The sequence below is a fragment of the Enoplosus armatus genome, chromosome 3 (genome assembly GCF_043641665.1).
Source record: "Enoplosus armatus isolate fEnoArm2 chromosome 3, fEnoArm2.hap1, whole genome shotgun sequence".
NCBI classification, from domain to species: domain Eukaryota; kingdom Metazoa; phylum Chordata; class Actinopteri; order Centrarchiformes; family Enoplosidae; genus Enoplosus; species Enoplosus armatus.
Genome location: NC_092182.1, coordinates 26,344,162 through 26,365,206, shown reverse-complemented (window position 1 = coordinate 26,365,206; position 21,045 = coordinate 26,344,162). Strand labels below are relative to the sequence as shown.

The window sequence follows — 21,045 nt, the reverse complement described above, 5'->3', positions numbered from 1 at the left end:
GAGCCCACAGTGAGCTTCAGTTCACAGATTATAATACAGACGGCTTTCAAACATGGAATCAGTTCCATCTGTTGACTTTCCAAACTACATTTGGTCACAATTGAGTTACTGAGACTACATTTGTTCACTTTTGTTTGGTTTATGAAACAAAACAGTTAAATCTCAGTACTCTTTTGATACCAACCGAAATGCGTCTGTTGCCCAGAGCATCAGAAATTGTTAAGTAAAGATGCATTACTGTAGACGGCACTGAATGCTTGCTCATGGTTTGTACTTATTCTTATTACATATCAGATGCTGGTTTAAATCATAATTTCTTACACAGGCCTGTTTGCGGTGTATTTTCTACTTGTGTGTTTATGAATGTTTTTTCTGCTGACCTTTTATATTCTTTTCTCCGAACCCTAGAAAACTGTTTTAAATCTATTTGATGACATAATAAATTTGTTTCAAACTGAAACATGAACAATTCAAATGAAAAAAGGGTCCAGTAGAAAATCATGTTCACATATCTCAAAGTAATGCTGGGGAATATGAGTATTAGATCAATAAAAATAGGTTAATATTCCCATTAAATGATGAGGCCTCTAGATTCAAAATGTTATTTTAAAACTTAAGAGTGTGAACTGGCCAGAATGAACTGCGGCGTTAGCTAAAGTTAGCCTATGAATGCTGTAATGTGTACCCTGTTATGCATACATGCTATATAACCTACTGTTACGTCTCCTAGGTGGAAATAGGGAAAAGGAGACGATAACAGGACAACCAAATTAAATTCAGAGTCAGAGTAGGAGTGCAAATAAAAGTGGTTCATTTTCTGCTCAATTTTCTGCTTCTCCCTCTTAACTGGATGTTAAATGTCATGAGTTATGACAAGAGTTTGGGAGGGAATAAATATCATTAAATAGACACGGGAAGTCACAAGTTTCATATTGTCATCTCACTGGTCATCAGGGAGAAGGGACCAGAAGGGGGGCAAATTGGACAATACTTCAGTATTACTTAGCCTTGCCCCCTGTGGTGCAGCATTACGCATCACCAACTCATCACCATCATCAGTAGAGCTCACCTTTGAAATAGAAGCCATAGGTGGGACAGCAGTCTTCACATCGTGGTCTGGGGATGACCCGTTTCGATCTTCCCGGGGGTGATACAGCTTCATCATGTCGACATGAAACACTCTAGTCCGTTGCCTGCGGTCAGGGGTTTGGATGATGTAGTTTGTTTCACTGAGTTTCTTCTCTGCAACATAAGGACACAACATAAGATTTAGTAATTTTAGTAGATTTGGAAACAAGTGGGCAACTGCTCTCTGATCATAGCGTTGCTTCATCTTCACCTGAGAAGAGGAGGTGATCCTTGAGCTTGGCAACATACTCTGGAATGGTTTTGACCCTTTTCTCCGGTATGACCAGATGCTCTTTAAGGACCTTTAAAGGGCCCCTAACCTCATATCCACGGACTAGATAGCACATGGTTGATCCCTAATGTCTTAAGTACCTGGGCAAACACCTGATACTTGAAATTGGTGCCTTGATCAGTTTGAAACACTCTTGGCAGACTAAACATTGACAAAAACCTTACCTTGGTGATGACTAGAGCTGTGATTTTCCATAGCGGGATGGCTTCCTGGAAACCTAGTGGAAGCACACATAATGGTTAAAAGATTCCTAGCTTTGGTCTTTGGCAACGGTCCCACACAATCAACAATCACTTTTTCAAATGGCTCACCCTTTACTGGAATGGGGCAGAGCAGAGCAGGAGAAATCACTTGATTTGGTTTGCCAGTAACTTGACACACATGGCAGGCACGTCAATGATGAACAACATCAGATTTAAGTCCTGGCCAAAAGAAATGTTTCAGGACCCTGTCATAAGTTTTTGTGATCCCCATCCTGACCTTGGGTGGTCATGAGATAAGGACAGAACTTGCTAACGATACGATGTAGGTACAACGACCTGGTAAGTCGCACTCCAGTCCACATCCTCTAAGACATCACTAGTCCAGCGAAAAAAAAACAGAAATAATGAGAACTGGGGAAGAAAAACGAAAGCAAAAAGACTGAGAAGTTTAGGCCAAAGTTATATTAACACATTTAATGTGCCTGCAGAAGGGTGAAGAAGAACTGTGCCTCTTGTCGGTACAAATGCAATGAGAGATTCAGCCTTGTAGAAAGTCGCTGAGCATTACTTCAAGATGAAGATATTCGTTCTCAACTTTTTTCAGTGTTGATTTAAAAGTAATTGATTAAAATGAATGTTGTTTACAATAGTTGACTTATGTACGCCCATATTCTGCATTATTCTATTGGGAAAATGTTTGTCTTTTTTTTTATTTAATAAATATTTTTCAACTTAAACTGAAGCAATATTGTTTTTATAGTGATGCTCAATCTGAAAACACAAAAACATAAAATACTGTCTTCAGTACATGGCAACAGCAGCTGATTCAAGTTTGATCAAAATTTGTTTGGGCTCTCCTGTAAAATGTGATATAACACTCAATAAAACACACACAGAGATATGAAACTACTTTAGTTGCAAGTGTTCTTGTTATGTGTTGAAATAATACTTTCAGCTGACTTTTTAGTGAACCTCATTATTTTTTTCTATTTCTGAATGAATTCATTAAATTACATTTTTTATATTGCTTATTACAATTCAAACACAAAATGTTTGTCCCCCTTGTAAACCTGTCAAAGATTTTAAGTGTTTGATTTTAAGTTCAGTTTTCCACATTTACTATTGTGCCAATGCAGATTTGCAACCTTTTAAAAATTCACATTTGTGCTCACAAAAGCAAAAAAATACTTACATTCAATACTAAATCAATCCACATACACACACCTGCTACTCTTACTGATGCATGGACACTAAAATGCATACGCACACCCAAGGAGTCCAAGGACGTCAGCACATATAAAGTCTAAGGTTTTCTGCAGCCATATTGTTGGTGTCCTGGTATAAATGCATTAACTAAGGTAAGTACCACCTGCTGTGACCTCCTTTACAGCGTTGAACTGTGTTCTGACTTGACTGATATTTTATCACTATAGAAGTTGCAAATGAACATGGCGTCCAGAGAGGGAAATGGCAGGTGGCATGTACCATCATATGCCTTGAAACAATTCCAGCCACTTAGGTAAGCTAAAAGAGTACTTGAAGGGAAGCTGTTAAGGACGGCTTCTTGAGAAGCGTTAAAGAGGTTTGCCAGCTGTGGAGCTAGTAGAATGTTGTGACTGAAAACGGTGGGACTGGTATGGGATGAAAATCCGATTCTGGGGCCAAGTGTCTGAATTTCTGAAATGAGAAATGAGATAATGAATCAGCGATGCTGTTGTGATAACCAGGAGTAGAGGAAAGTTTGATGTGAATCTTTTTTAACTGCTGACCTTTTATATTTTCATTTTTCTGATTCCCAGCGCGCAGTTTTAAATCTGTTCAATGTAAGAAGAGCTTTGCTCCAAACTGAAACATGGACAATTTGAAAGAAATGACTCTTGATAACAAAAGAACGAATTCTATTGAGGATGTTGTTCAAAGAACTACATCTTATTTTGGAATTTGTGCTCAGCTTCAACATGAACATTTAATGAGGGTTCGGAAAGTGTGCAGACTGAGGGAACCTCTTGTTGTCAATTCAATTACAAGAGTAATGTATTAATTTTTAGGTTCTGATCCTCTGACTGAGGTGAGGACTTTCTGTCTCATGTCGTTGTTGAGTGGCCTCATGCAGGATTATCCATAAAAACTTGTAACTCACAGAAACAGTTCTGCAGTGTCAAATGCCCAACAATGTCCTTCAAAGACATTTTAAAAGCTCTCTACCTTTGGGGAAAGCCATAATGAAGCCCATAATTTTACTGCCAATACCAGATGTAAGCCTATTCTCCAAGCTTTTGATATTGAGACTAGAAAACCAAGTTTTCTGGGGCTTTAAGAACTAGACTTTATAGATGTATCACCTGTCTTTGTCTCTGTGTGTCGTTGTTGTAGATGAAAATAAGATATGTTGATGAATAAGTTGTTCATGGTTGTTTGCAACACCAATCCACCGGTTAGTGCTGATACTCTTTAAGATTGTAAAATAATTGATTGAGAAATATGAGTAGGCTACAGGTTGTCATGTTTACTGTGTGTTGCTTAAATAACTAGATTTTTAAATGGTATTCTCAGATTTATTTCATGTTTTTGAATTACTGTAAGGCTGGCCCTAAATATTCAACTATATTTATTTAAAGGGTCTATTCTTTGCAACTCAAGATAAAAATTGTACTGATAATTAATTAGAGTGCATAATCATGATGTTCCTGTGGTGATCATTCTGAATTAATTTTACTTTTCTTTAAATTTCACTATACAGCTAAAAATGTCAGATATGTTGTATTGCTTTTTCTTTTAGTCAAAGTGGTCTTCAGAGAGTTGCCCACAAACAGCTGTTGTAAATAGGGAGTCTTCCTAAAATTGAGTTGTCTTACAAGCTCATTGGGTTTTGTCTATAATCACTGTAAATATGTACTTATAACTGAAGAATATTCTTTTCTTGTTTTTTCAGCTTGCAAGACATGAACGCATCATCTGCCAATGTGACAGTGGTTGTAGAGTATCGAGACTCCTTCTCTAAAGCTGTGACCAAGAATGTGATTGTTGTGGTTCTCGGACTCTCCATCAACTGCATCAATGCAGGTCTCATTCACACCTTTTGCAAACACCAGGTCTGATATTCTTTCCAGCATTAAAACGCCATTTTCTTTCTCTTTAGTAACTCAGCCTTACATTATGTTCATCTTAGCTGTTTCTTGTCATGTGGGTGGTGTGGGAATAGTTTGCTTTGCTTTGTCCAAACCAGGAGCAGGTGATGTATCCATAGCGTAATTTTCAGTCAACATGAAATCTGCAGTAGTGGCTGTTGGGAGAAGTTTTGCCCCCTTCCTGATTTCTTATTTTTTTGCATATGTGTCATGCTTAAACGTTTCAGATCATCAAACAAATGTTAATATCAGACAAAGATAACCCGAGTAAATACAAAATGCAGTTTTTAAATGATGATTTCATTTTATTAAGGGAAAAAAGCTATCCAAACCTACCTGGCCCTATGTGAAAAAGTAATTGCCCCCTAGACCTAATAACTGGTTGTGCCACCCTTGGCGGCAACAACTGCAATCAAGTGTTTGCGATAACTGGCAATAAGTCTTTCACATCGCTGTGGAGGAATTTTGGCCCACTCTTCTTTGCAGAATTGTTTTGATTCAGCCACAATGGAGGGTTTTCGAGCATGAATGGCCTGTTTAAGGTCATGCCACAGCATCTCAATTGAATTTAAGTCCGGACTTTGACTAGGCCACTCCAAAACCTTCATTTTGGTTTTTTTAAGCCATTCAGAGGTGGACTTGCTGGTGTGTTCCAGATCATTGTCCTGCTGCATAACCCAAGTGCTCTTGAGCTTGAGGTCTCGAACTGATGGCCGGATATTCTCCTTCAGGATTTTCTGGTAGAGAGCAGAATTCATGGTTCCATCAATTACGGCAAGTCGTCCAGGTCCTGAAGCAGCAAAGCAGCCCCAGACCGTCACACTACCACCACCACGTTTGACTGTTGGTATGATGTTCTTTTTATGAAATGCTGTGTTAGTTTTACACCAGATGTAACGGGACGCACACCTTCCATAAAGTTCAACTTTTGTCTCGTCAGTCCACAGAATATTTTCCCAAAGTCTTGGGGATCATCAAGATGTGTTTTGGCAAATGTGAGACGAGCCTTTGTGTTCTTTTTGGTCAGCAGTGGTTTTCGCCTTGGAACTCTCCCATGGATGCCATTTTTGCCCAGTCTCTTTCTTATTACTTTCTTACTTATCTAATCATGGACACTGACCTTAACTGAGGCAAGTGAGGCCTGCAGTTCTTTAGATGTTGTTCTTGGTTCTTTTGTGACCTCCTGGATGAGTCCTCGATGCGCTTTTGGAGTAATTTTGGTAGGCCGGCCCCCCCTGGGAAGGTTCACCACTGTTCCAAGTTTTCTCCATTTGTGGATAATGGCTCTCACCGTGGTTCGCTGGAGTCCCAAAGCCACAGAAATGGCTTTGTAACCCTTTCCAGACTGATAGATGTCAATGACTTTGTTTCTCATCTGTTCTTGAATTTCTTTAGACCTCGGCATGATGTTTTGCTTTTTGAGATCTTTCAGCCTGCTTCATTTTGTCAGACAGGTTCTGTTTAAGTGATTTCTTGATTCAACAGGTCTGGCAGTAATCAGGCCAGGGTGTGGCTAGTGAAATTGAACTCAGCTTTCCAAAAAATGTGGTTAATCACAGTTAATTCATGATTTAACAAGGGGGGCAATTACTTTTTCACATAGGGCCAGGTAGGTTTGGATAGCTTTTTTCCCTTAATAAATGAAATCATCATTTAAAAACTACATTTTGTATTTATCTTTGTCTAATATTAAAATTAGTTTGATGATCTGAAACATTTAAGTGTGACAAATATGCAAAAATATAAGAAGTGAGGTTCCTGTTTGATTTAGCCTTTGATTAACATTGTAACATGGGAATGGGAGGTAGCAAGACAATGGAGGCCAGTGACTAGTTTGAAGAAGAAGTTGATTCTGCTGTAAGTCTGGATGGTGGAGGACCGGATTTTCTGGACAGAATGAGTGTGGGTGATAAAATTGCAAATGAACATGGCGTCCAGAGAGGGAAATGGCAGGTGGCATGTGCCATCATATGCCTTGAAACAATTCCAGCCACTTAGGTAGGCTAAAAGAGTACTTGAAGGGAAACTGTTAAGGATGGCTTCTTGAGAAGCGTTAAAGAGGTTTGCCAGCTGTTGAGCTAGTAGAATGTTGTGACTGAAAACAGTGGGACTGGTATGGGATGAAAATCCGATTCTGGGGCCAAGTGTCTGAATTTCTGAAGTGAGAAATGAGATAATGAATCAGCGATGCTGTTGTGATAACCAGGAATGCGGGCTGCCCTGAGGATGTACTGATGTTGAGCTGAGATTAGTATGAGTCTCCGCAGGAAATGCATGGTGGCTGGAGACCGAGATCGACCTTTGTTTAGGACCTCTACGACTGCGGTGTTATCAGAGTGGATGAGGACGGATTTCCTGGACCATTCATGCCCCCAAAGAGTGGCAGCTATGATAATGGGGTATAGCTCGGGAAGCATGGAGGAAGGAGGAAGGGACTTTTGTGATAGTAGCCGCCAAAACCTATGGCAGGAGCTGCATCCGTGTAAAGTAGAATGTCCTCGGGTTGAGTGATGAAGTCATCATAAAAGAAGAAAATTCCATTGCAAGAACACACGAAATGTTGCCAAATACGCATTTCCATTTTGCATGCATTGTCCAAAACTATTCTACTGTGGAGAAAGGGGACGGCTGCAGCTTTAGCTAAAAGGCTGGACAGGAATGATTTTGAGAATGGCAAAATTGTGGTGGCCAAGGAAGGCTAGTAGCTGCCGTTTGGTGCATCTGTCTGCCAGGAGATATTTCGGCAGAAGCAGAGTAATGTATTTTCACTGAGGGCAGAGATGCCAGAAAGGAAATTGAGTCCAGGGTGATGCCTAAGAACTCGATGGATGTGTTAGGCCCTTAAGTTTTCTCTTCGGAAAGAGAGATGCAAAGGAGGCCCCTCCTCTTTGATTCTGCCGTCTCCACGTCCACAAACGGAGCCCGACATCAGAGACTGGACCGCCGCCCACCTCAACGATTCCTGAAAGGGAAAGGCATTCCCTTCCACTGCAACGACAATAAAGCAAAGTTGTTTCATCTCAACCTCCATTAACACTCAACAACAGCAACCGCTGGGCCTCCAGCGCTTCCGGCTTCCTCGCCAGGGCCAACCACCACCAGCGCTGCCACGCGTGACGTCGCAGAACCTCCACCGCATCCACAGCCTGCATCATCAGTCCCCCTAGAGGGGGACAGGTTGTATTTCCTCCTGTGCCTACTCCCTCTGTGTCTGATTTGTCTCAGGTGATCTCAGCGTTCTTCTCATTCCTGTGTTCGCAGGCTTCACAAAACTCACGTGCACATACATCCTTGTTTCAGCGTTGTTCAACTTCTGATGTGATCATGCATTTAAGCGTGAAGCACAGGCTGTCTGTCCTCAAAACAAACAGTGCTGGATGGTGGACCAGGTATAAGTAGGCTTGAGGTTATTAGAGGTGTGGTGGAGGCGTGGCCCTGCTCCTGATCCTAAGTTAACTTTATATACTGAGTCGTTGAAATCCCCCATTTAACATTTGAGCATATGATGTCTCTGTTTCAAGCTTAAAGCTTTGATCTCAGGCTTCCCAGATTCGCAGAACATTTTCTCCCTCCCTGTGTGCTTTTCTTCCCATCTTCCAGATCTTCTACATGAATCCTCGATATATCCTTTTCATTCATCTGGTGGTCAACGACATGATCCAAGTGATGCTGACTGTCATCCTGTTTGTCATCAGCTACACCATCTACAAAATAAATGTCTCCATCTGTTGTGTCTTCCTCCTGATTGCTCTTTTCACCACTGAGAACACCCCTCTGAACCTGGCTTGCATGGCGGTGGAGTGCTACATCGCCATCTGCGCCCCCCTTCGCCACGTTCAGATCTGCACCATCAAGAGAACGCTAATGCTGATTGGTTTAATCTGGGTGACGAGCATGTTGTCTGTTCTTTCTGATCTCTTCATCACTTTGGCCACACAGCCTCTGGACTTCTTTCATTCTCGTGTGTTCTGCCTCAGACAAACTGTGTTCCCACATCCCCTCATTATCCAGAAGAGAGATATCACATATTCAGTGTTTCTAGTTATAGTTTGGATCACTATCTTTTACACTTACTTCAAGATCCTGTTCACTGCAAAAACAGCTAGCAAAGATGCTAAAAAAGCCAGAAACACAATCATTCTGCATGGATTTCAGCTGCTGCTGTGTATGGCTTCATATGCAGCGCCCCAGTTATTAGATGCTCTGCTGCAATGGTTCCCTAAGAATTACACAGACTCCCTCTTTGCTTACTATGTTATTGTACAGGTCCTGCCACGATCTATCAGCCCAATCATCTATGGCATACGAGACAAGACTTTCAGGAAGTATTTGAAAAGGTGTCTGTTGTGTAAAGTCAGCATACAGTAAGCAACCAACCATAGACAGTCCCTACAGTTCCGTTTCCTGGGCTCCATCATCAGCCAGGACCTCCGGTGGGAGCTGAACATCAGCTCCCTCATCAAGAAAGCCCAACAGAGGATGTACTTCCTGAGGCAGCTGAGGAAGTTTAACCTGCCACAAAAAATGCTGGTTCACTTCTACACTGCCATCATAGAGTCCATCCTCACCTCCTCCATCACCGTCTGATACGCTGCTGCCTCCACCAAGGACAGATGCAGACTGCAGCGTATCATCCGCTCTGCAGAGAGGGTGATCGGCTGCAACCTTCCATCTCTTCAGGACCTGTACTCCTCCAGGACCCTGAGGAGAGCAGGGAAGATCGCTGCCGACCCCTCCCACCCCGGACACTATCTGTTCGACCCCCTCCCCTCTGGCAGGAGGCTGTGGTCCATCAGGACCAAAACCTCCCGCCACAAAAACAGTTTCTTCCCCTCTGCAGTCAACCTGACAAACTCTCACTGTTTATTAACGTACATCACCCCTGTCCCCACTGCGTTACATTAACGCACCCACCCCCTACTGGACACTTTATCTGGACACTTTACTTTATTCTGGTCACTGCACTGTTGTTATTTATCTTATCTTATTTTTTATTTTTATTTTTATTCTTATTCTTATTTTAGCTTTATATTCTACTTATTTGTTATCAAAACAATAGCACCTTCAGACCACAGCAAATTCCTTGTAATGTATGTTACTTGGCAATAAACAGTTTCTGATTCTGATTCTGATTCTGATACAACTGCTGTACAGTATCTTATTTAGTGTTTCTAAGACAATGCTGTACAATGCACAAATATAGTAACTACAAGTTGGGTCAAAATAGAATAACTCAAACTGATCATGTTTATTTAGTTTATGAAATGAAACCAAAGAAACTGTTTGGGTTTTATTTTTTACCGATGACATGTTAAAATAAATTAAACATCCCAATAGCTATAGTTCTAAATAATATACTCTCTACTGTTGCTTGCTGCTTATGGATCTCTTATGAAACAAAGCATGTGACAATATATCACATTGCTGCTGCACTCATATGTGACACACTCAGCTCAACACGAGAGAAATATTCAGGTTACCTAGCCTGTCACATTTTCACAACTTCAGTTCAATTGATGTAGTGAATGTTCTTGTTCGGTGTTGTAACTGGACTTTGTTAATCAAAATTACTTTTTAAATTACAAATAAACCAGATCCATGCCTGAAAGTTAGATTTTCTAAGTTTGTACAAGTACATTTGTGCCTTAATTTTGTATTCATTTCCATGACTGCACGCTTAATTTTATAAAACTAAATGAATCAAGTGAGTGAGTTCGGACATTCAACTGTTAATCATGATACAGACAGACCGCAGCATGTTCGTGGGTGTTTGTTAACAAGCTGGCCTTTTAAACCGTAAACTTGGAGGCAGGAACTTGTCAGCTTCCTGGAAAAACCTACACACTCATATAGTCAATGGCTGTATTCCGAACCGCCTACTACATACTACAGACAAATACAGTATGCAGTATGAATTACATACTGCATACTGGTCCGATGCATACTAGAGGTTTTTTCCTAATCAGTAAAACATCCGGGTGATTTTGACATACTGCATATTTTGCTTTTGTTTGCACACTTCATACTACATGATACATTTTGGCCAAATCAGAATGGACTGCTAGTATAGTAGGCCAAGCTCAAGACCACATCTATAGTGCGTTATGGGGGCATTCATAGTGAATGATAATGTATTCATAATGCTTTATGACTACACTCATGAATATACATAATGTTATCTGCATCACACCGCCAACAATGAAACGTTATGATGAATCATGCATTACTTGCAGTATACTTAACACATACAATGATAACTTACGATACTGCAGGACTACTATAGCATGAGTCCTTACTACAGTTGTGGAGTGTGTAGGTGAGCATAGGTTGACATAATGTATTATAAGCCCCATCAGTCAACCTCTAGTTTATAACTACTCAAGAGCATCCATAAGATATCATTCATTATAAGTCACATCTGTAATGTTTTATGACTGTTCATAAAGTACATCAGGAAGCATTGTGGATGTTTATGAGCATAGTCATCAAGCATTATGAATGCATTGTAATTCACTATGAATGCCCCCATAACGCACTATAGATGAGGTCTGCATAGAAAGTGTTAGTGCTAGCTGTTGCTCGCTGGATGAGCTGTGAAGAACTCCAGGAAGGAAACTCAGGAAGGCTTCATTAAGTCAGGTAAGTCACTGTAGTAACTATAGGCATGTTGCCGTCCAGCTGTTTCTATGCATATTTTCCTATTGCGCACAGCGAGTGGAAATGCCAGAAATTCAAAAAAAAAGAAAGAAAAAAACATTTTTATAGCAGCTGGAGCGAGTTTGTTTAACCATTTGACGTTTGTGACGGGGATGGCATCACCTGAAAGTGACGTCAGTGCACAACCACAGTAGTAAAATGTGAAGGTGTGTTTAACACACCACATATCAAGTCAGAAACTTACCGGAGCCATTATGTTGGTGTCCTTGTCTACACACATTCACTAAGGTAAGTACCACCTACTGTACACAGCTATCTAAAAATGTCACATGAAGTTTTACAAACTCTGATGATGAAATGTTTTCGTCATTGACAACTCATGCTCCTTTATCATGGCTTTTAACTTTCCAACTGAGACTGGATGTCATCGGGTAGTCACCAGGTCCGGTTTGTTGAGCACAGAGATAACAGGCTTGTGGTTTATGTGTACTCAGGACTGTTTGTGATGTTTTCTTTCTCCAGTAATTGTTAAATGTGATTAATTCTACCTGTTGCAGAGCAATTTATAATTCTCATATATATGTATATGTATTGCCCCATTCTCATTTCTAGAACACCATTCTGAGTCTGTTGGATGAGATAATTTTTTAAAGCTACTGAGAAGGCTTTAAAAATCGTTTGTTGCTGAAACTACTTTAACAAATTGATAATATAACTAAATGATTAGCTTCTTTCCAAAAAGTCATATTTAGAGGCAATGCAGTGTTTTCCTCATTATCACACTTTTATGAGTCTTAATGAATTAATGTCAATTCCAGTAAAGTAAAATATAGACTTTTATTTTTTTGGACTGATGCTCTGATCTTCTGCCTGAGGTGAGTTCTTCTTTTTCTCTTGCTGTTATCAATATGTATCTCTATGTAGATGTAAACTTCACAAATGTGAATTTTCTACAATGTCAGCTGTGTCTGGCTTCTTCAGATGATTTGGCCAAAATCTGGTATCAACAACAGACTATTTTCAAACCCTTCGTATTATAAAGTATACATGCAAAATTACTTTTTTCACATTTATCATTATGCAGTGCAATAAACAGTTTGATGTTGAACACTAAACCAGCCTTCTTTATCAGTAGGTTGTTGCACCAGCTATGTGTAAGTTCAACAAACAGGTTGCAACATACAAGTTAATTACAAAACAATTAAATATAAATCAAGATACAACGTCAAATATACAAGTGTAAATCCTTCCTTTGTAACTGTTGTCATGGTGGAACTACTACTAGACTACATCCCTTCATGTTTATCAATACACTGACATGCACACGTGGTACTGTACAGTACAGCAAACATTTTATGAATTAAACTGGGGCACAGGTGTGATATATATATATATGTATGTATATATATATAGATATACATATATACATACACGTACACATGTGTATGTGTACATAATGTTATGTTTTCTTTTCTGTTAGGCTAAACTTTCAAGAGATGAACATGTCATCTGTCAATGTGACCGTGGTTGATTGGGATCCAGACTCCTTCTCTAAAGCGGTGACCAAGAATGTTATTGTTGTGGTTATCGGGATCTCCATCAACTACATCAATGCAAGCCTCATTCACACCTTCCGTGAACACCAGGTCTGATATTCCTTTAATGCCATGCTACCAGTAATAAGTGATTTAGATGTTTGGTAGAAATGAATATTTACATCATCATCAGCTCTACAGGAATCACAGACATGCAGAAATGTGGATGTAGCATTTGTGATATCATCCACTCAAACCAGAAAGTGCAAATTACTGTCATAAATAGCCATCCTTAAAGGCGACCTGCTTTTCCTTATTTTCTGTCATATATATAATGTTACAAAGTTGGGTATTCATAGTTAATGCTGCCAAAGTTGCCAAATAATGAGGTAAACGTATGTAAAAGTAATCCCTGTCAGCAAAACGCTCAGGCTTTTGACTGCTCAGAACGCTACGTTCTTTTCTACTTTCGTGCCGAGCTGATGTCAGATAGACACTGATTTGCTTATATGGTCATCTGCTCCAGCCAGTGACAGCACACCCATGAGGAAGAAGAAGAAGAAAAAATCACGCCCACGAAGTAGAGGGACGCTCATCCACCCGCTCAGTCTGTCTGAGTTATTTAATCGGTCTGCTCAGGACTACTCTTCAAGTTTTTGAAGGTTGTTCAGTATGTCTTGCAGAAAGTGCTTTTTCGTTTGCGAGGTAACGTTGGTTATTTAACATTAGCTGTACAGCTAACGGCCCTTTTAGCCATAGATATATATCTATATCTATGCTCTTAGCTAGCTGACTCTAACCATCTGACTCTCAGAGCTCGGGAATGAAAACCTCCTCCTCCCGGCCGTCCAAAGCTCCTGTGCTGGCGGCGTGAACACCAACACTCCCCTGGTGCTCAGAGCTAACTGAGCTAACGGCAGCTACAGTTAACAGCAGTTAGCGGTTACTTTATGAAGCTTTCTGTCCATCAGGAAACTCTGTAAATCACCGAGACTTGAGGCAGAGCAGCCGGAGGACATCAGAGGGAAAACCAGAAAACATTTTCTCCATAAAATGATCGAGTTTCACCAAAATCAGTGAATTAAGTTGTGTGTTTTTGTACAGTAATAAGTGAGGCCCAGTCCCCAGAAACACTTTATTTTTCAACCTAATTCTTGTCTCATTTGTGGTCTGATAAACAGTAAGTTCATCAAATTCAGTGCCCCATTTCGCTATTTTACAAGCTAAGTTACTGTAGTTGTCACATGCTGTTGAGCGCACTGGCAAGAGGATGAAGCGGTGCGTTGTGCTCAGGGTTCAGAGGCGTCTCCCTGCCCCTCCGTAGGATTCTGGGAGCTGTCCAATCAGAAGAAAGTGGGCTTTTAGGAAGGGGGGCCTTAAAGAGACAGGAGCTCAAACGACTTGTTTCAGACAGAGGGTGAACTGAGGGGCTGCATGAAGGGCCACAATGAGATGAGTAAGAACTTTTTTCAACTTTGAATCATGCAAAGCTACTCTAGTGGTGTCCCAGAATAAAATATAGAGCTGGAAATAAGCCTAAAAGCTCCCCTTTAAGGCATTTACCTGTACGTTACTCTTCAATAACACATAAAATTAAAGTTTAGGTTGAGGTAGAGTTACAGTCTGTCACTGAGCAGAGTCAAACCGTACTTTAACAAAATACATTCAATACAAATCGCAGCACGTCTTTAAAAATATCCTTTAAGCCAGTACTTTGAGTGACGATGCACTGTCTACATATAGACGATTATGCAGAGGATTGCAACTTTTGATTAAGCAGTGGCACAAAGATAAGATTCCATTTACACCTGGCGTTGACATGCGATCTGTATCTGGATATCCTATTTGGAGCAGGAAAACTGCACGTTAATGCAGGTGTAAATGAATGCAGAACATGATGGGATCAGAACACGTTCGTATCACCTGGCTCCACCTCTTCCTGATAGCTCAAGCAAGCCTGACAAAAGCTTCAAGTAGCAGCAGTAGCTGGCAAGTCGTTCCTCACAAAAAGTGATTAAAAAATGAACGACATGCGTCTGTGGCATTTCTGTCTTTGATCTGAGACGTTCATGTATGTTGACGAGTCCACCAGACCTGCCTTACTAATTTGCACATTGAGATCTGATCACAATGTGGACAGAATCGAAATAACAACAACGCTTAGTAATACCAGCTGGAAATGCAAAGACCTGTGGATCAGATGTCATCATCCAGATCATGTATCCAGATATAGATCACATGTGGATACCAACTGTTAATGGGAAAAAGTAACAACAAACATTCATCTAATATTTACTAATGTCAACACTGAAAGAATCTCCCGTCTTTTGTTCAACCTTTCCTTCCCTTGCATGTACTTTGGTTCCACTTTCCAGATCTTCTACATGAATCCTCGATATATCCTTTTCATTCATCTGGTGGTCAACGACACGATCCAAGTGATGCTGACTGTCATCCTGTTTGTCATCAGCTACACCATCTACAAAATAAATGTCTCCATCTGTTGTGTCTTCGTCCTGATTGCTCTTTTCACCACTGAGAACACCCCTCTGAACCTGGCTTGCATGGCGGTGGAGTGCTACATCGCCATCTGCGCCCCCCTTCGCCACGTTCAGATCTGCACCATCAAGAGAACGCTAATGCTGATTGGTTTAATCTGGGTGACGAGCATGTTGTCTGGTCTTTCTGATCTCTTCATCACTTTGGCCACACAGCCTCTGGACTTCTTTCATTCCCAAGTGTTGTGCCGCAGAGAAACTGTGTTCCCACATCCCCTCATCACCCAGAAGAGAGATATCACATATTCAGTGTTTCTAGTTATAGTTTGGATCACTATCTTTTACACTTACTTCAACATCCTGTTCACTGCAAAAACAGCTAGCAAAGATGCTAAAAAAGCCAGAAACACAATCATTCTGCATGGGTTTCAGCTGCTGCTGTGTATGACAACATATGCAGCCCCCCAGTTATTAGATGCTCTGCTGCAATGGTTCCCTAAGAATTACACAGACTCCTTCTTTGCTTACTATATTGTTGTACAGGTCCTGCCACGATCTATCAGCCCAATCATCTATGGCATACGAGACAAGACTTTCAGGAAGTATTTGAAAAGGGATCTGTCGTGTAGTCGGCATACAGCAAGCAACCAACCATAGACGACAATTAGGACTTTACAAAGAGGTAAAACTTTTCTGAGCTGCAGGATTTTACAAGCAAACTCCTCAGTCCCTACAACAAATAAATGTTAATTATAAATGTTTATGCGCATGGCCCATTACATGCAGAAGCTGTACAGTATGTTATTTAGTGTTTCACCCGTCTCTATGCATATTTTCCGTTTGCGCGCAAAAAAAGACAGCCATTTTTATAGCAGCTATAGGCAGTTTGTTTAACCATTTGATGTTTGTGACGTCAGTGCACAACCACAGTAGTAAAATGTGAAGGTGTGTTTAACACACCACATATCAAGTCAGAAACTTACCGGAGCCATTATGTTGGTGTCCTTGTCTACACACATTCACTAAGGTAAGTACCACCTACTGTACACAGCTATCTAAAAATGTCACATGAAGTTTTACAAACTCTGATGATGAAATGTTTTTGTCATTGACAACTCATGCTCCTTTATCATGGCTTTTAACTTTCCAACTGAGACTGGATGTCATCGGGTAGTCACCAGGTCCGGTTTGTTGAGCACAGAGATAACAGGCTTGTGGTTTATGTGTACTCAGGACTGTTTGTGATGTTTTCTTTCTCCAGTAATTGTTAAATGTGATTAATTCTTCCTGTTGCAGAAAATATTATAATTCTCATATATATGTATATATACATATGTGTATATATATACATATTCCCTCATTCTCATTTCTAGTACACCATTCTGAGTCTGTTGGATGAGATAATTTTTTAAAGCTACTGAGAAGGCTTTAAAAATCGTTTGTTGCTGAAACTTCTTTAACAAATTGATAATATAATTAAATGATTAGCTTCTTTCCAAAAAGTCATATTTAGAGGTAATGCAGTGTTTTCCTCATTATCACACTTTTATGAGTCTTAATGAATTAATGTCAATTCCAGTAAAGTAAAATATAGACTTTTATTTTTTTGGACTGATGCTCTGATCTTCTGCCTGAGGTGAGTTCTTCTTTTTCTCTTGCTGTTATCAATATGTATCTCTATGTAGATGTAAACTTCACAAATGTGAATTTTCTACAATGTCAGCTGTGTCTGGCTTCTTCAGATGATTTGGCCAAAATCTGGTATCAACAACAGACTATTTTCAAACCCTTCGTATTATAAAATATACATGCAAAATTACTTTTTTCACATTTATCATTATGCAGTGCAATAAACAGTTTGATGTTGAACACTAAACCAGCCTTATTTATCAGTAGGTTGTTGCACCAGCTATGTGTAAGTTCAACAAACAGGTTGCAACATACAAGTTAATTACAAAACAATTAATTATGAATCAAGATACAATGTCAAATATACAAGTGTAAATCCTTCCTTTGTAACTGTTGTCATGGTGGAACTACTACTAGACTACATCCCTTCATGTTTATCAATACACTGACATGCACACGTGGTACTGTACAGTACAGCAAACATTTTATGAATTAAACTGGGGCACAGGTGTGATATATATATATATGTATGTACGTATATATTTATATATATATATATATATATATACATACATACACGTACACATGTGTATGTGTACATAATGTTATGTTTTCTTTTCTGTTAGGCTAAACTTTCAAGAGATGAACATGTCATCTGTCAATGTGACCGTGGTTGATTGGGATCCAGACTCCTTCTCTAAAGCGGTGACCAAGAATGTTATTGTTGTGGTTATCGGGATCTCCATCAACTACATCAATGCAAGCCTCATTCACACCTTCCGTGAACACCAGGTCTGATGTTCCTTTAATGCCATGCTACCAGTAATAAGTGATTTAGATGTTTGGTAGAAATGAATATTTACATCATCATCAGCTCTACAGGAATCACAGACATGCAGAAATGTGGATGTAGCATTTGTGATATCATCCACTCAAACCAGAAAGTGCAAATTACTGTCATAAATAGCCATCCTTGAAGGCGACCTGCTTTTCCTTATTTTCTGTCATATATATATTGTTAGAAAGTTGGGTATTCATAGTTAATGCTGCCAAAGTTGCCAAATAATGAGGTAAACGTATGTAAAAGTAATCCCTGTCAGCAAAACGCTCAGGCTTTTGACTGTTCAGAACGCTACGTTCTACGTTCTTTTCTACTTTCGTGCCGAGCTGATGTCAGATAGACACTGATTTGCTTATATGGTCATCTGCTCCAGCCAGTGACAGCACACCCATGAGGAAGAAGAAGAAAAAATCACGCCCACGAAGTAGAGGGACGCTCATCCACCCGCTCAGTCTGTCTGAGTTATTTAATCGGTCTGCTCAGGACTACTCTTCAAGTTTTTGAAGGTTGTTCAGTATGTCTTGCAGAAAGTGCTTTTTCATTTGCGAGGTAACGTTGGTTATTTAACATTAGCTGTACAGCTAACGGCCCTTTTAGCCATAGATATATATCTATATCTATGCTCTTAGCTAGCTGACTCTAACCATCTGACTCTCAGAGCTCGGGAATGAAAACCTCCTCCTCCCGGCCGTCCAAAGCTCCTGTGCTGGCGGCGTGAACACCAACACTCCCCTGGTGCTCAGAGCTAACTGAGCTAACGGCAGCTACAGTTAACAGCAGTTAGCGGTTACTTTATGAAGCTTTCTGTCCATCAGGAAACTCTGTAAATCACCGAGACTTGAGGCAGAGCAGCCGGAGGACATCAGAGGGAAAACCAGAAAACATTTTCTCCATAAAATGGTCGAATTTCACCAAAATTGCACACAAATCGTAGCACGTCTTTAAAACTGTCCTTTAAGCCAGTACTTTGAGTGATGATGCACTGTCTACATATAGACGATTATGCAGAGGATTGCAACTTTTGATTAAGCAGTGGCACAAAGATAAGATTCCATTTACACCTGGTGTTGACATGCGATCTGTATCTGGATATCCTATTTGGAGCAGGAAAACTGCACGTTAATGCAGGTGTAAATGAATGCAGAACATGATGGGATCAGAACACGTTCGGATCACCTGACTCCACCTCTTCCTGATAGCTCAAGCAAGCCTGACAAAAGCTTCAAGTGGCAGCAGTAGCTGGCAAGTCGTTCCTCACAAAAGTGATTAAAAAAAGAACGACATGCGTCTGTGGCATTTCTGTCTTTGATCCGAGATGTGTCATGTATGTTGACGAGTCCACCAGACCTGCCTTACTAATTTGCACATTGAGATCTGATCACAATGTGGACAGAATCGAAATAACAACAACGCTTAGTAATACCAGCTGGAAATGCAAAGACCTGTGGATCAGATGTCATCATCCAGATCATGTATCCAGATATAGATCACATGTGGATACCAACTGTTAATGGGAAAAAGTAACAACAAACATTCATCTAATATTTACTAATATACTAACTAAATTTACTGACACTGAAAGAATCTCCCGTCTTTTGTTCAACCTTTCCTTCCCTTGCATGTACTTTGGTTCCACTTTCCAGATCTTCTACATGAATCCTCGATATATCCTTTTCATTCATCTGGTGGTCAACGACATGATCCAAGTGATGCTGACTGTCATCCTGTTTGTCATCAGCTACACCATCTACAAAATAAATGTCTCCATCTGTTGTGTCTTCGTCCTGATTGCTCTTTTCACCACTGAGAACACCCCTCTGAACCTGGCTTGCATGGCGGTGGAGTGCTACATCGCCATCTGCGCCCCCCTTCGCCACGTTCAGATCTGCACCATCAAGAGAACGCTAATGCTGATTGGTTTAATCTGGGTGACGAGCATGTTGTCTGGTCTTTCTGATCTCTTCATCACTTTGGCCACACAGCCTCTGGACTTCTTTCATTCCCAAGTGTTGTGCCGCAGACAAACTGCGTTCCCACATCCCCTCATCACCCAGAAGAGAGATATCACATATTCAGTGTTTCTAGTTATAGTTTGGATCACTATCTTTTACACTTACTTCAAGATCCTGTTCACTGCAAAAACAGCTAGCAAAGATGCTAAAAAAGCCAGAAACACAATCATTCTGCATGGGTTTCAGCTGCTGCTGTGTATGACAACATATGCAGCCCCCCAGTTATTAGATGCTCTGCTGCAATGGTTCCCTAAGAATTACACAGACTCCTTCTTTGCTTACTATATTGTTGTACAGGTCCTGCCACGATCTATCAGCCCAATCATCTATGGCATACGAGACAAGACTTTCAGGAAGTATTTGAAAAGGGATCTGTCGTGTAGTCGGCATACAGCAAGCAACCAACCATAGACGACAATTAGGACTTTACAAAGAGGTAAAACTTTTCTGAGCTGCAGGATTTTACAAGCAAACTCCTCAGTCCCTACAACAAATAAATGTTAATTATAAATGTTTATGCGCATGGCCCATTACATGCAGAAGCTGTACAGTATGTTATTTAGTGTTTCACCCGTCTCTATGCATATTTTCAGTTGGCGCGCAAAAAAAAGACAGCCATTTTTATAGCAGCTATAGGCAGTTTGTTTAACCATTTGATGTTTGTGACGTCAGTGCACAACCACAGTAGTAAAATGTGAAGGTGTGTTTAACACACCACATATCAAGTCAGAAACTTACCGGAGCCATTATGTTGGTGTCCTTGTCTACACACATTCACTAAGGTAAGTACCACCTACTGTACACAGCTATCTAAAAATGTCACATGAAGTTTTACAAACTCTGATGATGAAATGTTTTTGTCATTGACAACTCATGCTCCTTTATCATGGCTTTTAACTTTCCAACTGAGACTGGATGTCATCGGGTAGTCACCAGGTCCGGTTTGTTGAGCACAGAGATAACAGGCTTGTGGTTTATGTGTACTCAGGACTGTTTGTGATGTTTTCTTTCTCCAGTGATTGTTAAATGTGATTAATTCTTCCTGTTGCAGAAAATATTATAATTCTCATATATATGTATATATACATATGTGTATATATATATATATTCCCTCATTCTCAT

The 21,045-nt window shown here is 40.2% G+C and overlaps 3 protein-coding genes across 3 annotated transcripts; all 3 read left to right on the top strand.

The window, feature by feature from the left end:
• The first annotated feature begins 4,556 nt into the window (after positions 1-4,556).
• LOC139283094 (odorant receptor 131-2-like) lies at positions 4,557-9,119 on the top strand. The gene is made up of 2 exons (XM_070903048.1): positions 4,557-4,715; positions 8,352-9,119. Exons 1-2 carry the CDS (start codon positions 4,566-4,568, stop codon positions 9,117-9,119), a joined length of 918 nt encoding a protein of 305 aa, XP_070759149.1. The 5' UTR covers positions 4,557-4,565.
• A 3,770-nt stretch (positions 9,120-12,889) lies between these two features.
• On the top strand, positions 12,890-16,098 carry LOC139283341 (odorant receptor 131-2-like). Its single transcript, XM_070903339.1, has 2 exons — positions 12,890-13,054; positions 15,319-16,098. The coding sequence occupies exons 1-2, from the start codon at positions 12,905-12,907 to the stop codon at positions 16,096-16,098; spliced, it is 930 nt and encodes a 309-aa protein (XP_070759440.1). The 5' UTR covers positions 12,890-12,904.
• A 1,599-nt stretch (positions 16,099-17,697) lies between these two features.
• On the top strand, positions 17,698-20,334 carry LOC139283340 (odorant receptor 131-2-like). Its single transcript, XM_070903338.1, has 2 exons — positions 17,698-17,862; positions 19,555-20,334. The coding sequence occupies exons 1-2, from the start codon at positions 17,713-17,715 to the stop codon at positions 20,332-20,334; spliced, it is 930 nt and encodes a 309-aa protein (XP_070759439.1). The 5' UTR covers positions 17,698-17,712.
• Positions 20,335-21,045: the final 711 nt, after the last annotated feature.

What these genes read in the sequence shown, in the direction of transcription:
- LOC139283094 (XM_070903048.1), top strand. Translation starts at nt 4,566, where the DNA reads ATGAACGCATCATCTGCCAATGTGACAGTGGTTGTAGAGTATCGAGAC. An exon ending in ACACCTTTTGCAAACACCAG is followed by an intron (nt 4,716 to 8,351) that starts GTCTGATATTCT and finishes CCCATCTTCCAG; the next exon opens with ATCTTCTACATGAATCCTCG.
- LOC139283341 (XM_070903339.1), top strand. Translation starts at nt 12,905, where the DNA reads ATGAACATGTCATCTGTCAATGTGACCGTGGTTGATTGGGATCCAGAC. An exon ending in ACACCTTCCGTGAACACCAG is followed by an intron (nt 13,055 to 15,318) that starts GTCTGATATTCC and finishes TCCACTTTCCAG; the next exon opens with ATCTTCTACATGAATCCTCG.
- LOC139283340 (XM_070903338.1), top strand. Translation starts at nt 17,713, where the DNA reads ATGAACATGTCATCTGTCAATGTGACCGTGGTTGATTGGGATCCAGAC. An exon ending in ACACCTTCCGTGAACACCAG is followed by an intron (nt 17,863 to 19,554) that starts GTCTGATGTTCC and finishes TCCACTTTCCAG; the next exon opens with ATCTTCTACATGAATCCTCG.